The 24,951-nt window shown below is 33.4% G+C and overlaps 5 protein-coding genes across 5 annotated transcripts in view; 2 read left to right on the top strand and 3 right to left on the bottom strand.

Moving 5' to 3' along the window:
• Positions 1-862, top strand: part of LOC17890961 (APO protein 4, mitochondrial) — a 1,649-nt gene extending 787 nt beyond the window's left edge. Inside the window, exon 2 of the mRNA XM_006296525.2 lies at positions 1-862. This exon is cut by the window's left edge and continues 332 nt beyond it. Coding sequence (XP_006296587.2) covers positions 1-661 — 661 coding nt within the window. The 3' untranslated portion in view covers positions 662-862.
• A 2,605-nt stretch (positions 863-3,467) lies between these two features.
• LOC17891529 (isocitrate lyase) lies at positions 3,468-6,523 on the top strand. Its single transcript, XM_006298892.2, has 5 exons — positions 3,468-3,536; positions 3,652-4,058; positions 4,590-5,192; positions 5,522-6,114; positions 6,209-6,523. The coding sequence occupies exons 1-5, from the start codon at positions 3,507-3,509 to the stop codon at positions 6,304-6,306; spliced, it is 1,731 nt and encodes a 576-aa protein (XP_006298954.1). The 5' UTR covers positions 3,468-3,506; the 3' UTR covers positions 6,307-6,523.
• Positions 6,524-9,761: 3,238 nt separating this feature from the next.
• LOC17893634 (vascular-related unknown protein 1) lies at positions 9,762-11,168 on the bottom strand. Its single transcript, XM_023786355.1, has 3 exons — positions 10,735-11,168; positions 10,434-10,505; positions 9,762-10,210 (listed from the first exon to the last, which is right to left on the bottom strand). The coding sequence occupies exons 1-3, from the start codon at positions 11,101-11,103 to the stop codon at positions 10,028-10,030; spliced, it is 624 nt and encodes a 207-aa protein (XP_023642123.1). The 5' UTR covers positions 11,104-11,168; the 3' UTR covers positions 9,762-10,027.
• A 2,043-nt stretch (positions 11,169-13,211) lies between these two features.
• Positions 13,212-15,035, bottom strand: LOC17892659 (septum-promoting GTP-binding protein 1). The gene is made up of 5 exons (XM_006298181.2): positions 14,493-15,035; positions 14,265-14,388; positions 14,047-14,183; positions 13,731-13,814; positions 13,212-13,627 (listed from the first exon to the last, which is right to left on the bottom strand). The coding sequence occupies exons 1-5, from the start codon at positions 14,853-14,855 to the stop codon at positions 13,463-13,465; spliced, it is 873 nt and encodes a 290-aa protein (XP_006298243.1). The 5' UTR covers positions 14,856-15,035; the 3' UTR covers positions 13,212-13,462.
• Positions 15,036-17,080: 2,045 nt separating this feature from the next.
• Positions 17,081-20,545, bottom strand: LOC17892210 (protein DETOXIFICATION 40). Its single transcript, XM_006297408.2, has 7 exons — positions 20,071-20,545; positions 19,331-19,962; positions 18,267-18,323; positions 17,842-18,080; positions 17,648-17,766; positions 17,481-17,567; positions 17,081-17,388 (listed from the first exon to the last, which is right to left on the bottom strand). The coding sequence occupies exons 1-7, from the start codon at positions 20,392-20,394 to the stop codon at positions 17,323-17,325; spliced, it is 1,524 nt and encodes a 507-aa protein (XP_006297470.1). The 5' UTR covers positions 20,395-20,545; the 3' UTR covers positions 17,081-17,322.
• Positions 20,546-24,951: the final 4,406 nt, after the last annotated feature.

Here is a 24,951-nt window from a genome sequence, read left to right as displayed (position 1 = left end):
TATACGGCGTGGCAACAATAGGCTACATGAATGGGTTCCAGGTTCCATAAACGATATACTTGTCCCCGTCGAATCCTATCACTTAGACAACATTTCGCAAGGTGTTATCAGACACCAAGAGAGGTTTGATTACGACCGTGTTCCCGCAATCTTGGAGCTATGTTGTCAAGCAGGAGCCATCCATCCCGAAGAAATCCTGCAATACTCCAAAATTCACGATAACCCGCAAATTTCGGATGAGGATATCAGGAGTTTACCTGCTGGAGAACTTAAATATGTTGGGGCAAACGCTCTAATGGCATGGGAGAAACTAAGAGCTGGTGTGAAGAAACTCTTGCTGGTTTATCGTTCAAAAGTTTGCAAACGATGCAAGGAGGTTCACATTGGACCAAGCGGTCATAAAGCTCGGCTATGTGGTGTGTTCAAATACGAGAGCTGGCGCGGCACTCACTACTGGGAAAAAGCCGGTGTGAACGATCTGGTACCCGAGAAAGTGGTGTGGCACCGGAGACCTCAGGACCCAGTGGTTCTTTTGAATGAAGGACGGCATCATTACGGACATGCCCCTGCTATTGTGAGCCTTTGTAGCCATGCTGGTGCCATTGTTCCTGTTAAGTACGCTTGCAAAATGAAGCCTCAAGGTCTATCTTTTCCTCACTGATTCAGTTCCAAATCACTAAACGTAGATAGTAGTGCTATATAACTCCTGGTTGTAGTCTGATTATGTGATTGATTTGGTCTTTGGCATTACCATTTTTCGAGAACCATACCAAGCCAAAATAAACCAAGGCTTTGTAGTATTCTGGAGTTCAGACCTTAACTCCAGACGTGATACAATGTTAATGACAAATTTACAGGCTCATCAATGTTACATGTTATCATAAGGCATGTATTACCAAAGGTCGTTTGATGCGTTTCACATTTTCTGGATAATATGGTTCTCAAGCATAGGTAGAAGTTTCATGCTAAAGGGCTAAAAAGCCCATTTGGTCCAATCATAGTGGTCCTGTTGTAGTTGCATGCATGTCAACATTTTTTGGGTACAAATGTTTACAACAAAGTCATCAACGAGGTGGGTAAAAGTGAACCATGAAAGAAAACAATTGAATATTATTAGCCTACCTAGCAAAAGACCATATGTGATTTTATCATTTCCCCTTGCAGTTTGCACAAGTTGGAATTGTATCTCTCAAGTTGCAATTTTATTATGTCGACATTATTAGAGCCCCACTAGCCGATTTTGATTTTGGTTTGTAGCTAACCGGATAATTTTGTTCATCATTCACCCGTTACTTAACGTGTCAAAATTTAGTCACTAGATGACCCTTTTTTTTTTCTTTTTTTTTGCTTCTTTTACCATTGCGATTATAATTTAGATTAAACTTTAATACTTCTGTCATACTAATAACGCATTTGAATGCATTTTTTAAATCTCACCAAAGTTTTAGAACCGATGTGTTAAATTGATATATGGATTTCCTCGAATGGCTAAATCAAGATTGTGTTATTGAGCTACATCATTGGGAATTTTAATCCTTAAGAGAGCACAAAGCCCATCATATGGCACACGTTCCAACGTCCAAGTCTCAATCCAATATCCAAAAATATATTATCTGTTAACACTATTTTAATTGGAATCTCAAACAATGGAGTTGGGAACTAAAATTATTTGGTCTAAAGTGACGTAGTTCCGCCACGTTCTTGTAGCTTCCTGATATCATCAACGAGCTAAGCAAGTAGCATCCTCTTTTGTCTGTTTCCTCGTGACAACTTAACTCCCTCTTAACATACACCTTCACGCCCGATCTATAAGATATGATCGTTATGTTGATATGATTTGAATCGAATCACATGTTATTTGCAAAATAATCTGAGCCTAGGTTTTCAATTTTGTGTAGGATAGTTCATATGTGAATTGCAGTTTTAGTTATTTTCTATTTGTTGCGACTCTAATTAGCTTAACTACTAAATTAAGGTAATCTTATACTTAATTTGTTATTTTTTCGAGACCATGATCATACTATGAATTTTTTATGCTTCCAATGGGAATGCATATATATGTGGACGTAAAAACAACACAACATTGTGGAGTTTTTAATTTGTTTTCCTACGTTCGTAACATTAAACATTTATAAGTTTGTAAGAGAATTTTGAATACATAATGTGAAATTCCACATCAAGATAGAAAGAACATTTATTTTATTAAATGTAATAATATTTAAATAGTGTAGCACATTGATTTGGGCAAAACATTGTCCGGTTTATGAAAAAAAATTAAATTTTATTTTATCAGATTTTCTTGCATCATATAGATTGTATATATTTATGATGTTGAAGATGAAACTTTGACAAAAAGGTTTTACATGCAATATACTGATAATCTCTCTACTAGTATTGTTTATACTCATCATCATTCTCATTAGTATGAAAATTCTAAGTTTTTACTTAGCTAAACACCAAAAGAGAACAAGATAAAAAAGAAAAAAAAAAAAAAAAGAGAAGGAAACCGACAGCAATAAAAATGGAAAGATAGGATTGCCAAGTCGTATGCAATCTGCGACACAATTCAAAGAAAGATAGGGTTTATCTATTTTCCTCGGGAGACATAACTATTTATTTTTTAAAATTACTCAAGAGTTCGAATACGATTTTAAAAACTCTACCAATATAAATAATCACCAGATTTTACACGTAGGTGACAATAAAAATTACCAACACGTAAATTTTCAAATGGTTGAAGTTATTGATATACTAAAGAACATATTAACACGAATAATGCTTTTGCTCGTAGTCTTAGGCAGTGTCTATAAATAGTTGTTGAATATGCAAAAAACGTGTGTGAGGTTAGTAGGATAACACATAGTAAATTCGTGTTCTTTTCTTAGTTGCTTCCACTTCCTCTATAGAATGAAATTAGACTAATCTATATATTATATACCTACTCGACTCGAGAGAACTAAGATTATTAGTTAAACCGATTCGTTATACGGCTAAAATATTTCAGGCCATGCATGATGCATGCTCACATGGACCGGCACATATACCTCGCTGTATCTACTAGAAACCGTAGCATAAATTCTTGTGCAACTCTTGGTTTGTTCGAACCATTTCTATTATACACATCACATTTGTTTTTAACTAGATTAAAAAGAAAGAGACAATATATGAAGGATGTCAAATAATAATTCGTTTCTGCCATAATACACCATACGTGTCACAATTATTTAAGTTCAGAAAAATATAATTTTCAGACAAAAAAAAAAAGGAAAAAAGTATAGTTTTTAGTCCAACTTGGAAAGTAAAAATCAACCGCACTAGTTTTTTTTTTGTATAAGAAGTATATTTCAAATATTTTAATCAAATACTTCGTAAGAAAGCAATATTTTACAATGCAGAAATTAGTATATAAGGAGATGAGAGGGAAGAAGAAAAAACATGCTTGTAGCTTCTCTACTCTATAGGTCCTTACAAATCAAGATCATTTCCGATTTATAAAAGTTGAAGCCATGGCTGCATCTTTCTCTGTCCCCTCTATGGTAAATATATAACAACCAATGAATCTCTTTATTGTTATTTGATTATGTCGGTTACAACAAATTATTTCATTACAAATTGAGATTAACATGCGAATTGATGATAACAAAAATTCAGATTATGGAAGAAGAAGGGAGATTCGAGGCGGAGGTTGCGGAGGTGCAGACTTGGTGGAGCTCAGAGAGGTTCAAGCTAACAAGGCGTCCTTACACAGCCCGTGACGTGGTTGCTCTACGTGGCCATCTCAAGCAAGGATACGCTTCGAACGAGATGGCTAAGAAGCTTTGGCGAACACTTAAAAGTCACCAAGCCAATGGCACGGCCTCTCGCACGTTCGGTGCGTTGGACCCTGTTCAGGTGACCATGATGGCTAAACATTTAGACACCATCTACGTCTCTGGTTGGCAGTGCTCGTCCACTCACACGTCTACTAATGAGCCTGGACCGGACCTTGCTGACTATCCTTATGACACTGTGCCTAACAAGGTTGAACACCTCTTCTTCGCTCAGCAGTACCATGACAGGTAAATTAACTCACTAATAAAATTTTAATTGCAATTATACTAGGTTAGTGGCAATTTTGCTTATTAGTCGTACGTAACTAGATACAGACTGCTTACTAGGAGAATTAGTTATGTGCTTAAAAAAAAATAGTGGTATCGAAGACATCATGCGGAATTTTTGAAAAGATAAAGACAAGTCTAGTTTAATTGCTGATCGGTGAACTTGATTACGAAATTACTTCTTTCGAGGTCTTACGTTGCTACGTGTTCAGAATAATTCAATTGTCTGTCAAACTTTAGTTTTCTACACGTTGCAAATAAGACAAGTTTATTTGTGCCAATCACATTTTTAATCTCCAAAAGAGACACTTTCCATTTGGTTTACATGGTTGCATGCATGCTCGTTTAATGTCCAAAGTCCACATATACATTAACAAACCATAAAATCCAATTATAAGGAATTTTCATTAGGTTTTAAGAGATAGCAAATTAAGTTTAATAACAAAAAATAATATCCCTAAGATAATTAATTACAACGATGAAATATCACAGAAAGCAAAGGGAGGCAAGAATGAGCATGAGCAGGGAAGAGAGAACAAAAACCCCGTTCGTGGACTACCTGAAGCCCATCATCGCCGACGGAGATACCGGTTTCGGTGGCACCACCGCGACGGTCAAACTCTGCAAGCTCTTTGTCGAGAGAGGTGCCGCTGGTGTCCACATCGAGGACCAGTCCTCCGTGACCAAGAAGTGCGGCCACATGGCTGGAAAAGTCCTCGTGGCAGTCAGCGAACACATCAACCGCCTTGTAGCGGCTCGACTCCAGTTCGATGTGATGGGCACAGAGACTGTCCTGGTCGCTAGAACCGACGCGGTCGCAGCCACTCTGATCCAGTCCAACATTGATTCGAGGGACCACCAGTTCATCCTTGGTGTCACTAACCCTAGCCATAGAGGCAGGAGTCTGTCCTCGCTTCTCGCCGAGGGTATGGCTGTAGGCAAGAACGGTCCGGCATTGCAATCCATTGAAGACCAGTGGATTAGCTCAGCCGGTCTTATGACCTTTTCGGAAGCTGTCTTGCAGGCCCTCAAGCGCATGAACCTCAACGAGAATGAGAAGAGTCGGAGAGTGAACGAGTGGCTAAGCCATGCAAGGTAATGGATTAGTATTTTTATTGTTTGAGAATAGTCATTTTTTCTTAAATATCATTGGAGTTATTAGTTTTAAAATTATTTACCATATTAATAACGATTTGATTTGATTTTTTTGGTTTTATCAATTAGTCATATGGTTTTCGTTATAAAACTATATTCTAAAACATTAGTTCTCATATGTTTTGCCCCTACAAATATACTCATATGTTTAACTTAAGATCCTAAAACATATTTTTGTTTCTGTTAAAGGACAATATTATCTTCTGATGTTCTCATGTTACAAGTATATATTCTAGCTAATGTATCTTGAAATCTGTTGGAATAAGCAGGTACGAGAACTGCCTGTCAAACGAGCAAGGCCGAGAGCTAGCAGCAAAACTTGGCGTGACAGATCTTTTCTGGGACTGGGACTTGCCAAGAACCAGAGAAGGATTTTACCGGTTCCAAGGCTCGGTTGAAGCTGCCGTGGTCCGTGGATGGGCCTTTGCACAGATCGCTGACCTCATCTGGATGGAAACCGCAAGCCCTGACCTTAACGAATGCACCCAATTCGCCGAAGGAGTCAAGTCCAAGACACCGGAGGTGATGCTTGCCTACAATCTCTCGCCGTCCTTTAACTGGGACGCTTCTGGTATGACTGATCAGCAGATGATGGAGTTCATTCCGCGGATCGCTAGGCTTGGATATTGTTGGCAGTTCATAACGCTTGCGGGTTTCCATGCGGATGCTCTTGTGGTTGACACTTTTGCAAAGGATTACGCGAGGCGTGGGATGTTGGCTTATGTGGAGAGGATACAGAGAGAAGAGAGGACACATGGTGTTGATACTTTGGCTCATCAGAAATGGTCAGGTGCTAATTACTATGATCGTTATCTTAAGACTGTCCAAGGTGGAATCTCATCCACTGCAGCCATGGGCAAAGGTATGTTACTTTTGTTTTTATTGGCACACATATATAATAACATTATCGTAAATAGAGTGTGCAATGAGACTGATTCCACCAATAACACTTATAGGTGTTACCGAAGAACAGTTCAAGGAGAGTTGGACAAGGCCGGGAGCTGATGGGATGGGCGAAGGGACTAGCCTTGTGGTCGCCAAGTCCAGGATGTAAGTCATACAATCATAGCGGTGGTGCGGCCAATGCGGTTCGGCATCTTCGTAGAGAAACTTGGAAACCACACTACCTTTAATTATATCTTTGAACACCCGAGTAAAAGAGAAAAAAAAAAACAGATAATAAATGTATCTTTGTTATTGTTTTCACTTCTTCTACGTAATAATTGGGTTAAAAGTGTTTGGGGCAATATTTTATGGGGTTTGCTTCTTTGTATGGGATATTTGGAACTTTGTGTTCGTTATATAAATGATTTCTATTCTTATATTCGTGATTTTATTTACTTTAATTGCTTGAACAATATGACAAAAAATAAAATTTGCTTGAACCAAAATTTGATCATGATGATGAAAGGTAAAACAATATTTGAAGGGTACATGTATCTTTGCACTTATTGTCACTTATTGTATGCACAATGTTTACTTATTGTTACTTACTTATACTATGCATAATTTTACTAAATCAAATTTTTAGTATATTTATTTTACTTTAAACAAAAATGCCAAACAGAAACAAAAAGGTTTTCTTCTTTTTGCAATTGCATTTGCATGGTAACGCAAATGCAGTGGAACAATCGACAACTAGTTTTGATATTTTTCCATGATTCGTTTTTAAACCTTTTCTTGTTTTTTTTTTTTTCAGTTTGACATTTAGTTAATTAAAAATTCATCTAAACGTCTAACACTTTTTTAGGTCCAATAAAAAAAATTGAGGTCTATATCGAAATTAAAATCTATAAAAATACCAATAAAAATACCAAACAAAGTAAAGATGTTGTATTGACATGACAAAAAAGAAAAAAAAACCAAGAATCAATATTGTCCGATTCATTTTGATTTTTCAACAATGAAAATAATAATAATATAATGTATGATATGAAAATATACATTGATTCGTCGAATGTAAACAGAATCAACCTTTGACAAATAAAGGCAAAGGAGTTGGGTACTTTGCACATGGGAATTAAATACTAACAAAATAATCATCTAAAAGATTAGAGATTAAACATTTTGATTGCGAATCATCGTAATCCAATCCCCAACTAAATTCCCCCACCCGGCAATCACGCGTTATATTCTTCTCTTTTCCTTCTTTTAATTACATATTTATCCGATTATGTTTTGGATTCAAAGCATTATTATTATCTTGTTATAAAACTGTTCTCCCTATGAATCTATTTCCATAGTTGTATATTTGATCATTTAATTAGGACTATTTTTAAGAGACATCATTCGTACCTGATATGCATGTCTTGATCTTCTTCTTAGCTTCTATATTATAAAAACTTTAGTTTATACATCTAAAATAGTGTCTATGTATATTATAGTATTTGTCACAACCACAACGTTTAACTTTCTATGGGAGAAAATTCCCAACAATACCAAACTTTTTGTTTTCGTGGTTGATGATATGCATGCATTATATATGATTTATGACAAAACAAAAGTTTGTTTGCCCGAAATTACTAGATATTTCTATTTGATCAGGAGTTTTCATCCGGTTTTCTTTGGATTTTAGAAAAATTACTGTCTAAAGCCTAAACCTCCTGATAAAAAAAAAAAAAATTTGTTTGCCGCCCAAAATGATTTCATTTAACCTACATAATGCAGCTGCAGCCTGCGGGCTTGTTATAACATACATACATATGTACGTTTATACTTTATAATATTGAACATATATCATTACGAAAAGTTGCGTATTAAAACTAAAAAGTTGAAACAAATGTCACATAGTAACATTCATTTTTGGCCCATGCTCGAGTTTTATATGGTGTGATTAATATAATTGTTAACCATTATAGATGTTCTAAATCATAAATGGGTAAACTATACGAGATTATTCACTATCTATATATAAAAAAAAAATACATAAACATGATGAAGCCGGCAAGTTGATGACGCGTCTTAATATATGCAACACTCTTGTCATTCATGACAATGGACATTGCGTCCCTTAAGCAACTTCTCCAAAAACGTTATTGGATTAAAATTTTTAGACATAGTCATCAGTAAGAATCATGCATCCTTCTAATATATCTAACCAGATTTTACATATACATGAACGTATATGCATGACTAAACATTAATACATATAGGGATATACATTCATACAAATATATATATTAATTAGCAGACAAACGTTTTTTATAATGTTCATGGAAACGAAGCAAGCAATATATAAATTTCTCCACCAAAAACCCTAAATGGCAAACATCAATCATTTTATCGTTGAAAAAAACAATATGAATCCTTGATATGAGATTCTTAAGGATCCGATTTGACACTACAGATGAGATTTAAGGTTCCTTTCTCCGATAGTTCGTAAATATTCTAATTCTCGTGGAAGTGTAGGAATCTCTATACCAATCATACAGCCTCTCAAATAATTGATCTTTCACCTCACTTTAATAATAGAAGCTTAATAATATTTTTAGGACTGATTTTGATATGTTATATTCATAATATTGAGCTCTAGGAGAATGTTGAGCAGCTGCGAAACTATTATACTAGTAACATTCAACGAATTAAAACATTTCATAGGAGTATTAATATTTTTCTTTAACTTGCAAAACAATAATTAAAGCTTCATAATCAATACTGAAAGGAACTAATTAAAGATTTTAATCAGTAATTTATATTACGTCTAGTCATAACCGATTTGATTAGACACTTCATCTAACACGTTAAATGGAAGGCCTCTAATATTTCCAAGACTCCAATTAAAGACTAATTAACAAATTTGTTTCGTATATTCGGATAGATTGGTTTTTGCTTTCTATATATTAGTTTATTTTAGAATAAGAAATTAACTATTGGTGATGACTTGATCGAGCACCTAACACGAAGGTTTGGGTAACGGATGCAAGAAATAATAATTTTTTTTAATAAATCTGAATTTGACCTCATGAATTATATTAGCCAAATCTAGAGATACCGTTAACCTATAAATAATTTCGAAAATAGTATAATGAAAATAAAGAAAGTCTATAGTTTTCTTTAAGCAATGTATCTGATGTATATGGATAATGTTATTTGATCTGGTTATCAATTACTTTGTAACATATATATGAGCATCACAATAGATTATACCAAGTAGCTGGGACGGCTAAGAGTTCATATATATAGTATGCTAAACATTTGGTCAAAATTTTAGATGTAAAACCATATATATAGTTTTAATGGGTGTTTCAATGAATAAATAAGTGAAATTGATAAAACTAATTCTAATTATCAAAAGGAAAAATAAACAATCGAATTGCACCAAAATTAACGTGGGGATATAAGTTTAAATCGTATACTTATCAAAGTATAATTATATCATCCATACAATATGCCATAACAAGGTAGCTAAATAGACATTTAACAACAACAAAAAGGTGCCTGCCAAGATATAACCTAATTTATGCATAACTCTCTCAAACTTTTAAGATTAGATAAAAAGGTGTACGTGTATAATTTGCAAAACCTCACATAAGCTGTATGATATATATGGTAGCTCTTAGAAATGTTTACAAATATATATGTGTAAAGATATATGTACATAAAAGCTATACATATGTAATTAAGCACATACCCATCAAGATGTACATATATATACACACATCAAGCACATATATACATATAAGATGGGTACGAATATATATATATATAAATCCCATTAAATTTACAAGGGTTTATAAAATTATTAATTAACGATGCTTATAGAATTGTATTATCATTCAGAAGCGACCGTTGAAATTAGCCAACATTGATATAGGGACGACGCATAATCCTCTACTCCTCAAATCCATGTTATTGTTGTTGTTTCCTTCTCTGAGATTTCTCATCATCGTCATGTTTTGTTCACCTTCTTGTATTTGGATTTGATGATGATGATGATCCCCCATGCCTCTAATGTTTCCCTATCGTAATCGTTTCCAAAACATATTTACGTGTTACATCCATCAACTATTATAATAAAACATTATCATATAATTAATTTAAAATAATTCACAATCAAGTCTACAATTAAGAAATTATGCAAAAAGAAACTTCTCAATCTTTTCCTTATATATTAATGAAAAATTTTCAAGTGGATAGAGAGACAAATATATTATGTGTCGGAAAGAGAAGTAGAGAGATTACCATAACGAAACTAGAAGAGACATAGTCCTCAAGTTTTCTAGGAGGCGTCTGAATATGTTCAAACTGACTGACCTGTTCAATATATATCATTCATATAAAAATTACAGATATGATCTAACTACCACAAAGAGATATCAATTAAGAAAGGAAACCAAACTAATTATTGTAGTCAATTAGGTGATAATTAATCACTTATATGTTACCATCTAAATTAAAAAAAGTTAGAAAGAAAGTGTTGGATTACAATTTTAATCATGGATCAGGTTTTAGTTTGCTTGTGAACGAAGTAGTAGTGTCTAACCTTAGGGCTGTTGACCGGAGAGCTAGCCGTATCCTCCAAAGAATCATCCTCACAAATCTTTTTGGTTCTTGCTCTCCCAAACTTCAATTTCCCCGGAAAATTAACCGGATAGCTCTTGCCGGAGAAAGCATCCGTGGCAGCATCAGAGACAAGAGAAGGAGAGACACCAGAGAGCGAGCAAGAACTCTTGTCTTCATCATGATGCTGAGTAGTTCTGTATTGATTTGAGAAATCGTCAAGATAAGTTGTCCATCCACTCTCTTCTTGATGATCACCACCACCATGCTCATGATCATGAGCATCAATCTCAATATCATCATCATATGTTTGGTTTTGTTCATATGAGTTACAAGAGAATGTATCCATCATGTAGAGAGGAAGAGGAATAACACCGAAATAAAATGGGAGTATATTTCTTTTTTTGAAGTGGTTGCGTTGTGTATGTGTGTATATATAAGAAAGGTCGCTAAATTTTCATGGTCTTTATTAAAAAAAAAAACGAAATAAAATTAATTGGAGAGATAATAATCGGAATCTTGATGTGGTCATCACATGGGTCCCAAATGCGTTGATCAAAATTATTTATTGAAAGAAAAAACTGAAGCCAACGACGGACTTGTAAAATTGTAAAGAAGTGTTCGTTAACATAGCTTGATAATTTCTATGTAAAGTGAAATGTGTTTTCGAAAAGAATATAATTCGCATACAAAGCTTAAGATTCTTCGGCCGATCGATGTATCATATATAAGTGGATAATATTTATAAAGTTTTTTTTATAATAAATCTTTAGCATATTGTAGTTAAACTTAACATTTGTTTGGTTTTATTATATAGTTTCAGTGACGTTTAATCAAAATCGTTTTGACCCATTATTAAGCTGACATGGTGGGTTTGGCCCAATCTAATGTTTGATTTCGGAGGCATTTACTTTTTTATCATTAGTTGAGACATTGCTTTCAACCAAATTTAAATCAAAACAGCACCACTAAATTACTGACAAACATACAAAAAACAACACTAATAAAACACAATGAACAGACGAATTTTACTTAAAAAAAAATAAAAAAAAATCCATAGTGTTTTTTCAGTGTGAAACGTAATTTACAAACGGTCGGTTGCGATATGACAAAAAAAGTCCCCTAGAAAAACGACTTTGTGATGAAAAAGCTAACTCTCTCGAGAATACAAAACCAAAATAAAGGAGTATTAATGTTACGTTCGTTGAACTTGACCACTTTTTGAATGATGTTTGCGTCCTTGGCGTGAAAATGTCAAAGCCTGATATAAAAAGTTTCTTTCTTTATCGTTAGCCGTTAGAGAATGATAACATCATCCTAGTTGAAACGGTTGGATGAGATGTGCACAAACATGACGATAACATTTTGAAAATGTAATAGGATCGGATGAGATTCTTGGTAATGCAAAAAATAATATAACCAAACTGTAACGGATTGTTGTTGGTTTTTTTTAAAATGGAGCAGTTGGGTATACATAGGACGACGACTAGCTACAATATTGTTTTAATTATATTTTGGAAGGAATCTACAAGTAAAATTACTATATTTTTTATTATTAAATTTTAAGTATTATGAAATTTAATTTTTGAATAGTATAAATCTATATTGCATGCATGTACGCGGAAAGGGATATACGGAAGTAACATGTTTTAGAAACGAGAAACAATTTTTTAGGTTTGGAAACTCTTTTTGAAATTTGAATTTTTTTTTTAAGAATCTAAAGAATCATACATTTCGAAGAGTTTATTTTGGGAATTATCATGTTTTTCCTAAACTGATTTAACCTTTTATTCTAAAATTTGAAAAAATGACAGAAAAGAAAAAAATTGATACCTAAGATATATAAAAAATATATATATATATATAGTTATTAGTATTTGCATATTTTTGGACATCCAACTGAATCAGTAGTGAACTTTCTCATGTGTTATTAGTATTTGCATGTGTTTAGACCGACGTACCTTACAAATCAAATTTGTGTTAAGTCAAAGCACGTCACATCGCAACAAGTTGTTGCATGTGTTTCTGTTAAATTCTACGATTTTTAGAAAGATCAAAAAGTCACAAACATTACAAAATATTCAATAATACCATCAATCAAAAGGTTTAAAACATGGCTACTACATATGCAAAACGAAAACCTAAGTTTTGCAACACTTATTTGAGTGAGACGTACGTGGAGCTTGAAACTCCTAGCTATAGTCTATAGATGTGAAAAATAAAACTCGAACTCAGCTTAATAATACTCAAAAGCGAAATGGTATTTACTATTTATAGAATATACTGGAACCAAAAATCTCCAGTGGTCATCGAAACTGAAAAAAAAAATTACAAAAAACGAAAAGACATAAAAGAAAGAAAATAAATACATTTCACCATCTCCTCTTTTCTTTGTTTTCTTGTTTTTTTCTTCTAACTCTCGAAACCATTGATCTCTCTGTTTTTTTTTTCTTTTTTTGATTGTTTGTTTATAAAAAAAGAAAGAAACAGATAATATAATGGAGAAAGCGGGCGAAATCTCCGCCGCCTCATCCCTCCATTTCGCTTTTAAATACGACTAGACACGGTGGTCCGATCAATCCCACACGGCGGCAAAGCTTGGCAGTGTAATGGTTAAAAGAATTCGAAACGTACGTTACGCTTTCTTTTTTGGATTTCGCTTCTTTCTTTTATATCTATATACAACAAAACACGTTTTTAGATAAAAGATTCTAGAAGTCGATGATTGGTTCTCCGATAGTAAGGTTCCGCTCCACCGTCCATGGCAGATCAAACAGCTTCGCCGTCACAAACTTGAAGATCTTATTCACGTTTATGTTATAAGAAGCACTCGAGAAGAAGAGCGTCGCGTTTAGCGCCTTCGCATATGTTCTCGCCTGTGTGTGTCACACACACAACATTGTGTAATGAGTTTATTTGATTTGTTTCTAACATCTCTTATGTTATGACTTATGAGTATGAGTTTTCCAAAAACGTTACCTGGCTAGCAATAGTCCATTGCAGATCAATAGGAAGCTGAATAAACTCATCAAACTTGGTTCCTACCATAACTGGAATCGCCGTCTGCATTAAATGTATCAAAACCATATTAAAAACATTTGAATCTAATACAAGACATTAAAAACATATCAGTTTAATTCATACTTTTGTTCTTTTCTATGCCTAAGCCCAAAATACACGTCAAAAATTATGTCTAAGCCAAAACATACGTCACAGTCACAATCAATCAAACCCGAAATTGGCATATAAATGATAGTGAAATGTTATAAAATAAAATGATGATATAATTATATACCTGATTAGACTTCCTAGCTTGTTGATACCAGCTAATCACACTATTAAGCGTGCAACGACTGGTTAGATCAAACATAAAGAGAATGGCTACAGAGTCCTTGCAAGCCATTGGGATCTGATCCCTTGATCTCTCAGCCCCTGTAAACAAAGGTACACACGAGACTAATAATTAGCTTCTAATTCCTAATTATCTTCTGAATAACAACATTAATTATTTACCTTCTAATTCCCAAATACTATATGAAATGCGAGCTCCTCCCATGTATAACGTCTTGTCCGTACAATTGATCCCTTTCTCCAATTCTATCATTTCCACTTCTTTCTCTTCACCAACATATTTCGCCTTCAACCAAAGAAACATCCAAATTATAATTAATTTTACGCGATTATGAATTTATGATTATGAGTATGATCATGGTATTGATTTTGGTATGTAAAACTACTAACCAGGAAGCTAGTTTTTCCGATTTCTGGATCACCTAAGAGACTAATCTTCAAAGAGACAAGATCAGAATCCGATCTCCGATGATGACCATTATCGTGATCATAAACCACGGAAGAACGACGAACAAACTCGCCGCCATCAATGACATCCACGGCGGGGATGGGAGGAGGAGAAGGAGAAGGACGAGAAACAATGGGAGAAGGAAGAGCGCGAGAAAGCAACAGATATCTCCTGGATTTACCAGGAGTACAAGCGACGATCCTGCTCCATAACAAACGAGTGAATCGTCGGAGAATCAAAATCCGACGATTCACTCTGTTCCTTAGATTGTTGATCCGAACAATTTTAAGACAAGATTGAGCCATATTTGAAAACCGATAATGAAGCGAAGAAGGAGAAGGAGAAGGAGGTTATAGGGAAAGAAGCAGCTTCAAGATTAAGATGAAGAAGACGAGAAGCTGCTTGGTTCCATATTGGCTTATTGGGAGAAAAAGAAAAGGAGAGATAGAGAGAGATGTCAATACATAATGCCCCGAAGCTTTAGCTTTTCTATGTTCCTTCCTTTTTTTTCGGACGAGACGACAACACTTTTATTTATTTAAATAACCTTCTTTGTTTTTTATTTTTTAATTATTTTGAATTTACTATTTTTGTTTCAATTGTTTTTTTTTTGAAAATTTTGGGCACAACACAACGAACTTTTCTGGTGAAGATGTGATGACCACATTGAGAGAAATTTTTGACATTTGGTGCTAGGAAAAAAAAAAAGTTGACATATGAAACATACGAAAAAGACGTATCAATCAATCAGTTTATTATTACGTGCTTGCATTTGTATGCTACACAGAGAGAGTTTCTAGATTTTTTTTAAAGTATGAATATGTTGACGAATTCAATTATACTTTTTTCTTATATGTTTGTATTAGGCGAATTCTAAATAAATTAGATATAAACTCGTCTAAAAATTTCAATGATTTAAAGATGTTTGAGTAAATATTAGTATTTTTTTAGTAAAAATAAATAAATTATGTGAATGAGTTGATGATTTTTCAGATTTGTGGCAAGAAAGCAAACAATGATGATGTGTGTCTTCATGTACCCACCACCGCATGTGAGTCATGTTTTTGGATGATTGCACAAAAATTTTGGGTTTTCTTCCTATAATTTCGATTATATTTGAATCACAAGTTGAAGTGAGTTCTTTATTTCTTTCGACATAATCAAATATTGAATCAACTAATCATATGTTAATATAGGGAATCAAATGCTGTTGATTTAATTTGGTTTTTAAATTGTAGGTTCGCTTCAAATGATGATTTTTTTTTTAAATCTTTTGGTTTAATAATTGAGATCCACGTGAATTTAAAACCCACGTTATAAAGAAAGATGTCCTGATAAAAAGACATGTCTCCGACCATTGTTTTTATTTAAAAAAAAATTAAAACCAAATTTGCACTATCGTGTTAAGGGCTGCTAAGTGCTAACTTTTTTGGTTTTTTAAAAAAAATATTAAAATATAAAAGTTGAGATTACATATTAGACTATCCAAATTATTACCAGCACCAACGTTTGAAAGGAGTTTGAATTAGGCTTCGAATGGGAAAATAAAATAGGCAGAGCAGATCAAGTGTACAAGGCAGATCTAACAAAATAAAAGAAGATCAAGCAGATTTGGCAGTTCAAGTGCAGATCCTACATTAAAATAGAGGTGTTTAATCTGCTCTGCTTTATAGGGAAAAAACATGACCATAAAATAAATTTTTTTTTTTTTTTCCACCTACAGAATTTTAACAGGAGAACTGCAATTATAAATGATAATTATTTATTTTTATGAATGGTAAACAAAAAGCAGTTAATCTGTCCTGCTATATTACTGCTTTATATCTGCTTCTCTATTCAAACCCTTAGTATCACAAGATTAAGTCATGTTTTTGTATCTACAATTTTACAAAAACTCTAATAATAGCACTATTTCAGATATTGAAAACATCTTGTTTCATTCATTATTGTGTCTGAGTCAACAAAATAATAAATTAGGTTTAAATGTGTTGACAGAAAAAAATAACACAGATGTAACGTGGCGACCATTATTGGCTTGTCTCAGTATTTACTCTTATTTATATCCATGTTTTGTTGTATTGTTCAAATGAGAATCGTGAAATTTAAAAGTATTATAGATTTTTTTTGGGAGCAATTTATTTCTCTAATTTTTATCGAACAAGAAAAGAGATATATCGTCTAGTAACTTAGATGATATTTTTATAAAATATTTTTAAAAACTTATATGGATTTTTAATTTCTATATTTTTGGATTTATGTATATTTTCATGTTCTATTAATCAAAAAAATAATAGTATTATTATTACTTTTGGGCCTATCAGAGCAAGCTATTACAACATTAGTGTGTTAATCAGAGAACTATGATTATGTCAAATATCGAATTAGACTCCAAATTTACTTTGGGCCTCAACGCAAATGAGCTGGACAAATTTTATGATTCATATTAATTTTCAGTTTACTTGTTGGCCCATATAATCGGGACAAGACCTGACCCTGCCCCATTTTTATATTCAAACTTTTAAGTTCTCAATAACAAAACATGCATCACATTCAAAAAAGAGAAACCTTAAAAAGAGAATCTACCAAAAATATCATTCAATTAAAAAAAAAAAATTCATCAACATATGATAAGTAATAACTAAGATCTATCCAATCCAAGACAGGCACAACCTGTAATTTTTTGAACAATCACATACAAACCTTAAAAATCAAGTTGTCGATAGGATTAAAGGTAGATAGATCTATATCCTTCATTACTAGCTCACAGATGAATCATTCAGAAACCACATCTTGTTTCTTGTTGCTCCATTTGTCCAACCTCTTGGAAGCTTCTTCAACCTGAAACAAACATAACACCTCCATATAATTCTCCAAGACTACCAAATCAATAATGAAAACATAGTTTGCTATGGTAGAGCAAGCAAACGTACTTCTTTTGTCCAGTCTGTTCTGAACGTGACCCACGCCAAAATGAACGTTTGTATAACTGTACCACCGATCATCCCCGTCCAAATACCCTATAACACATCAACAAAGTTGTTAGCCTTAACATTTGTCTGTTATGTTATGCAAGAAAGGTATAAGAAAACTATCTTGCCTTGGCACCGAAGTTGTAGTAAAATCCAAAAAGAGCTCCAAGAGGGATTCCGATAATGTAGTAACATCCAACATTAACTTTCGCAACAAATGTTTGCCAACCACATCCAACCGCCACACCTACAATGAAATTATCCCCAAAAAAACTTATTTTTCTCTTATTCGGTTTAAGAAACACTAGCTAGAAGGATTTACCAGAGAGGACAGGTTGGATTCCGTTGAGGACAAGGGTCACGGCAAGAAGTGGACAGAGATCAGAAACAGCGTCCGCGACTTCTTTACCCTCAGTGAAGGCATAGCTCAAAACGTCACGGCACGCCAATATAACAATGGCCAAGATCACACATGTGATTAACGAATAAATATTGACGATAATAACAGAAAACGCTGCTGACTTAGGGTTCCCAGCTCCTAGTTCATTGCTCACTCTTACACTATAAAATAAACATCATACCAAATTGTTAGCACATTTCGTCAGATTTTTATAGGACAATTAGGAGCTCATCATGGTTCAAGTATATGATTTAGCATTGTTTAAGTGTGTAAATAAAAATTGAATAGAGATATTCTTAATATTAAGTACTCGTGAAAGCAAAAGGTGAGGCTAGGAAAAAACAAACCTTATCGCTGCATTGAATCCAACAGATATCATGAACACCCAACCTGAAATCGTCATGCTGAAAGACAAAAGAAAAAAACAAATTACTTAACAACCATCATTGCTTGTCCAAAGATTTTAATATTGCAACTTTTGACTTGACATGGAAAAAGAATGAAATATCAAATATTAGTATATAGAGAAGAGAATTCGATATTGATTTGGTGCAAGTACCTAAATGGGGTGGCTTCTTCTGTTTGGTAACAGAGCAAAAACAGAACTTTTGGTGGAATAAAAAATAACTAATACGACTCCCCAAAAAACCAATCTAGATTTACAAATATTATTGTATATCATATCTTCAACAGAATAAAGAATAAAATTCAGAGTTTCTTTTGTCCATTCAGTAGAGTAGTATACAATGAAAAAACTATTATTCGATTCCATCTAGATAATTTCACAAAACAAATGGTCGAACAGAAAATTATTAAAGTTAAATTCTATTAGTTAAGAAGAAGACAAAACAAGGTGCCAAAAAAAACAAAACGAGCAGACTTAAAATGAAGAAATCTGATGTGACCATAGGTTATGTCTTTATACCAGTCGGAGTGTCATACTTGTTCACCACCACAAGCTAATAAAACTTACATATTTAAAACCAAACTTGGATTTGTACTCTTATTACTCGAAATTTTGTTCTATGCTTTTTCAGATCGAATAATAAAAATTCTAAAAGTTTAAGCCGAATCAGTACTAGAAAATACTAGAATACTTCATCAGACATGTCTCTATAACCATACATATTCACGTGGACGACTAACTACAGTACTATAACTACTATCTATGATAAAGCATAAACCAAACGTATCTACTATATGTGGACGACAAATAATTAAATTTATTTTCTATGGTTTAGGAATCAGGAGGAAATATTTTGCAGGAAAAAGAAACAAATTCTAAAATTAAGTAAAATTAATTACACTTTTTTTGGTCAAGACTCGAGAGTTAAAAAATTTAATTTACTTAGAAATATTAAATTTGTTAAGGAAAGAATCATATTTAGTTTGACTAAAAAAAAGGACTTACCAAATAGAGAGTGAATCAAGAGCAAGTTCAGGATTCTCGAGAAGTCCGGCGAGAAGAACGAGAATCTGAAAATACCAAGTCTCAAGGCAAAGCATCACGGCGGAAGCGGCGGAGAGTTGAAAGAAACTCCATAACCCCGAGAAAGCTTGAACACTAAATCCTCTCCACGTCTCACGACACCTCTCACTCATCACAATATAAACAAACTGAGCCACAACTATAATCCACCACGACAAGCTAAGCACAAGAGACGCACCAAGAAGTCCCATACCAAGCTTGTAAACAGCGAGCCAACTAAAGAGAAGGTGAACAAAGAGTGTAGCTGTTGAGATGTAAGCACTCGGAGCCACGATGCTTTGTGACTGGAGGAACTTTTGGATCGGGAAGTTTGCTGCGTAAGCAAAGATTTGAGGGATAAGACCGTAGACGAAGAGTGATGCGGCGGAAGCTATTGCTGGAGATTCACCAAGCAAGAGGAGGAAAGGTTCGGAGAAGACGTAGAGTAAGGTGAGGAGGAGGCCGGTGAGAGTCAGTAATACGGTTGATCGTTGGAGATAAACTCCGAGCATCTCGTATTTTTTACCACCGTATGCTTGACCACACAACGTCTCCACTGCACTCCCCATTCCAAGCTATCAAATCCCAAAAAACACTTGTCAAGAAAAAACATCGAGACATAGGTTGTGTTGTAATAAAATCAGTAAAATAATTGTGTTGTTTTGTTTTGTTTTGGTTATTACCATGAGACCGTAAGCGAAGACTTGGATTCCGGTATTACCGAGGGAAGCGGCGGCGAGTTCGAGGTTACCGAGATGGCCAGAGAAGATTTGAGTGGACATAGACATGAGGTAGTTAATCATGTAGACGATGACGGCTGGTGCAGCTAGGTTAAAGAGGAGTTTAGATTCAATCATCGTGGCTTTGCGTAAGCGTTGTAACAGAGGCGTTTCAACGTCGGAGAGTACGGTTTCTAGCTCGCCGTTGTTTGATTCCGTCGTTGATGGAGATAGCTGAGGAGGATGGAGAAGCGGTTGGCTTACGCCGTCGTTTTGAGATGAGTCCATGGCTGAGAATTGCTTCTCTCTCTCTCTCTTTTGTTTTTTGGGGTTTTGTAGGTTGAGGCTGAGGATGTATGTGGCCTTTTGTTGTGTAGAGAGTTTAAAAGGTGTTTTTGAGGGTGGCGAGTGACGGCTAATGGACAGTTACAGATTCTATCTTTTTATTATAATTGTCTTGTTAATCATTGTATCAATTTTTTTTTTTTTTTTTAACAACCACTGTATCAATTGTAACGAGATAAATTAGTCCACGTCAATTTCCTCATTTAAAACCACATATAACAAAAGTTGTAATATTTCTTTCCATTTTTATTTATTATTAGTCAAAGATTTGTAAAATCTCTTTTCATGCAACATTATTATTGAAATCATGCATGCATACACATAATGGCGGAATGGTCGATAATTGAATGTAAATTTTAACTTATATAAATTGTAACTTGGTTACCTATATTTTATTAATGTTTTTCTTCTACAAAATATCTATATGAACTCAAATTTCGAGTTTTTGTTAGGACTTTGGATGATACTGTGTAGTATTCACAGTTCTAACGATAAATCATTTAATCATTTTTTCTTTCTTTCTTGTAAATTTGGAATTTTCAGACATACACCTATACATCTTCCATAGCTTAAACAAGCCTTTAGTACTAAATTATCTATCTTGTAATAAATCAAACTCATGTTTTTCTAACCAGAATTCAACCACTACCCAAAACTCTACTTTAAATATAATTTATTGTCACTTTAACTTATATACCACATATTTTGCTCATGGATATGGGTTGAACGAGAGTATATTGTTTTTGGTGTTAATCTTACAAACTTTTTCAGTAATCTACACAAGTGTCTTTTACTTTATGAAATTAATTTGCTTTAACACTAGAACATATAATATAAAACATGCCACTAAAATAATTACTGTGTAGACGTCTTGACACTTTACTCAAAAGGTGGATATCTATTTCATTAAAAGGGGACTGTACGTTACTTAAAATCATGAAAAAGGAAAATAATCTTTCAAGAAATAAATGATTATGCAAACTGAATATGGAGTCAGGTGAATAAAAATAGACATATACAACCAAAATACCATAGGCCAAAGACTCATTTTGTACAATGTCACAAAATTATGATTTCACCTAGCTAGTTACACACCGCCATCTTAAAAGTTGGTATAGTCGTAAAAGCAAAGCGTACTAGCATGTTCCATGTGTTTATGTATTGTATAATTTTGATATTTATGTATATGATTCCAAATAAAATGGTTATCAATGGTCTACTTGTGCAAGTTACTGGTACACGTCCCTCTCTTTAACCCATTCTAATTTTCAGTCACTCATTCCACAATTTCCAACCCAATAACATAGCTACGTTTAATATGAAAACCCAAGTTACTTCAATGAACATAAATGTTTACCAGTGGCCCAATACTCTTTTAATTCCCCAAGAAACTATTAAGAATTGCTTTTATAATACTAATAGTAGTATATAAATGTCTTGTCGGGATATACATGGCATGCAGCAAACAGTTTTAAGGATATATGCATCATGCATGCTCTAATTTGGTGAATACCAAAGCCAAACCTGGAGTATAACATTTGCTTTATAGCTAATACTCTGAAATCGAAACCTAGCTTGCAGAAGTAGTAATTTGAAAAAAAAAAAAAAACTTGTTTGTCTTTGAAATTTGTTATTTCTTATTGTATCTATATAAAAATTAATGTTTAAATCCAAACTCAAGTAATAAATTAAACATTAAAAATGTCAGTTAAGCCCTGAACTTATTGGTCAACGTCATTTAAATCCTGAACTTTGTCCAACGCCGATGAAATCATGTAGTTGTGTTTGACTATCAATTTAAACATCACATTTTGTTAACCAAGACACATTACACATATCGTAAAATATATAAACCGATCAGCTAAACCCTATTAAACATATGTTAAACTAGCCGTTAACGGTTAAACACTCGTTTTGTCTGCGAACGAAAAAAATTAATCGCGATGGAGCTTCTCTGACATGTGTATTTGTTTCACGCGATCGAGCTTCTACTACATCTTCATACATAATTGGAATTTGTGATTCGTCTTGGTAAATAAAATGTGGTGTTTAAATTGATAGTCAAACACAACTACATGATTTAAATGGCGTTGGACAAAGTTCAAAGTTTAAATAGCATTGACCAATAAATTCACGGTTTAATTGACATTTTCCCCTAAATTAAACCATAAAGACTGTTGTTGAAATGATAGTCCCACGTGGTCGTGATCGATCAATGCTGCTTTTGAACCAAAAAAAAAAAAAAAGTTGTACAATCACTATGAAATTATTTGGCTGAGACTCATAAACTCCAACCAAACACAAAGTAGCTAGTAGATGCAATTATGATCAAAAATTGAATTAGAGGAGTTCCCCACTTGAAGAACTCCAATCTTTGAAGAGCTTTGTCCTTTGGAAGTGGCACTGTTCTAAACTTCTATATATCTTTTTGGACTCGTTGCTAATAGACTCTACATATGGATTAATGGATGGGGACATGAAGCATTTATCATGAGCACTGAAGAAAAAATCTAATATGTGTAACATATGCAATTTTTGGTTTTTTTTTGGGGGCAAAATGCAGTTTTTGGTTTATTCATTTTATTCCCAAAAAAAAAAAACTATACTACGTTTGACAATAATTCTGGGCTAAAACCTCCAAATAAGCACCTTTTACATATCTATATAAAGCCCATCTTGGCTCTAGATAAATATTACTCCTAAGGCCCATATTTATATCCATGTTTTCTGACAATTGTTGTCTCATTTTCTTCCAAAAAAAAAATCGTATTCCTTACATAATTTGTTTTGTTGAATTTTCCATATTATCAAACAATACAAGCTAATATAGCACATACTGAATTTTTGATTTTTTTTCTTCTTATTTATACAAAATGCTTTGATAATGAGTTGTTAATTTGTTATTAAGCGTTTTTAACTAATTAAACAGAATTAATTAATTTGTTTTAAAATTAATCTGTAAAAGTATTGTATTACATATAATTATATCGTACATAAACTAATACATTAACTTTAATAATTATATGTATCTATGCATAGCGTAAAACTATTTAGTAGCTAAATGTTATGCTCTCTTTAGTCAGCAAAAGTATAAATTAACCCAAAAGAAAAGTCTGAGACAACACAATAATGTGTATATGGGGAATAAATTAATGGATACGCCACATGCAATGAGCTCTCTGAAAGTGCCATGAAAAATAATTGTGGAATTGACCTAATCGGCTAATCCCATGTGGAAGAAGACAACAATTTACGAATTTGTCAGCTCTTCTCCGCGTTACGGCCTCTATTTATGTTCTTCGTTTAGCAAATGACATATCATATTATCATGCATGCATGGCCCATTTTCAAGAAAATATTTATATACGTCAATCTATATATTCTTTGTATAAGAAAAAAAAGAGTTATACAAATGCAAATATTCAAGTTTAAATTTGTATAACTCGCCTTAATTAAATATGTTTAATTCCATCACTACTTCCTTTATTATTTAATGGAGAGGGTCTCTTCTAATCTAGTATTATGAAAAGCGATCGGCGGTTAGAATTGGATTTGATTTGGTCAGAAAATCATAATTAGACAAAATCTAATTTTTATACGATGGCTTCTATGTTTCTTTTTAATATAATTAAAATCATTGATGGATATGGACCTTTTACAAAAAAAAAAAAAAAAAAAAAAAAACAATACTATAGGGGTTATTGACTCAACTCGTTAGACAGGGATATTTTAGTTTTTGTGGACTTGGATCCGAATTTGATATATGCACAAGTAAAGGTTATTTGAGTTTTCAAAAGAGATTGACATATATCAAAACTTTTCAAGATTTATACAATTGAGAAAGAAAAAAAAAAAATACTTTCCGAAAAAGTTTCAAAAACCTTGATATATACTGGATTTTGACAACTGGCTCTGGCTTGTTCTGCAGCTTATAAAGTTGCATTTTAATCCTACAAGTTCCTTGAAATTTTCATGTAATTTGTTGGTCCCCTAATGTCAATTGGAGAAATAGAAAAGATCATATTAGTGTTATGACTTGTGAGCTTGCACGACATACCTAACACATACTACGTTCACATGTCTATATATATGTACATTAATATTAAAATAAATATTACTATAGTATAAGGTCGTACGATTATTAGGTTTTTAATTCCAATATGGAATTAGAGATCGAGATAACCACGATAATGTTAACCGGATGTTACAAAGAAACCTCCCAATTCGATTTTGACCTGATTATGGTGAAACAAGCATGATGCATCAATTTGTGGTATGAAAATTTGTCATCAAGTTCGGTGATAATGCTACGGTCCCTTTCTTTTTCTTTTTCTTTTTCTATAATAAACAAAGATTACGTTGAACTTAAAAAATGCTAGGTAAAAAAATAATACACATGATATAAAAAAACGATCCACCAATGTGATTGACTATTTATTTACATAATTATGTGTATAAGACATATATATATATACCGTGTTGTGACAGAACATCAAAGAC

The sequence above is a fragment of the Capsella rubella genome, unplaced genomic scaffold, assembly GCF_000375325.1.
Source record: "Capsella rubella cultivar Monte Gargano unplaced genomic scaffold, Caprub1_0 scaffold_3, whole genome shotgun sequence".
Lineage (NCBI taxonomy): Eukaryota > Viridiplantae > Streptophyta > Magnoliopsida > Brassicales > Brassicaceae > Capsella > Capsella rubella.
This window is presented reverse-complemented; position numbering and strand designations above follow the sequence as displayed.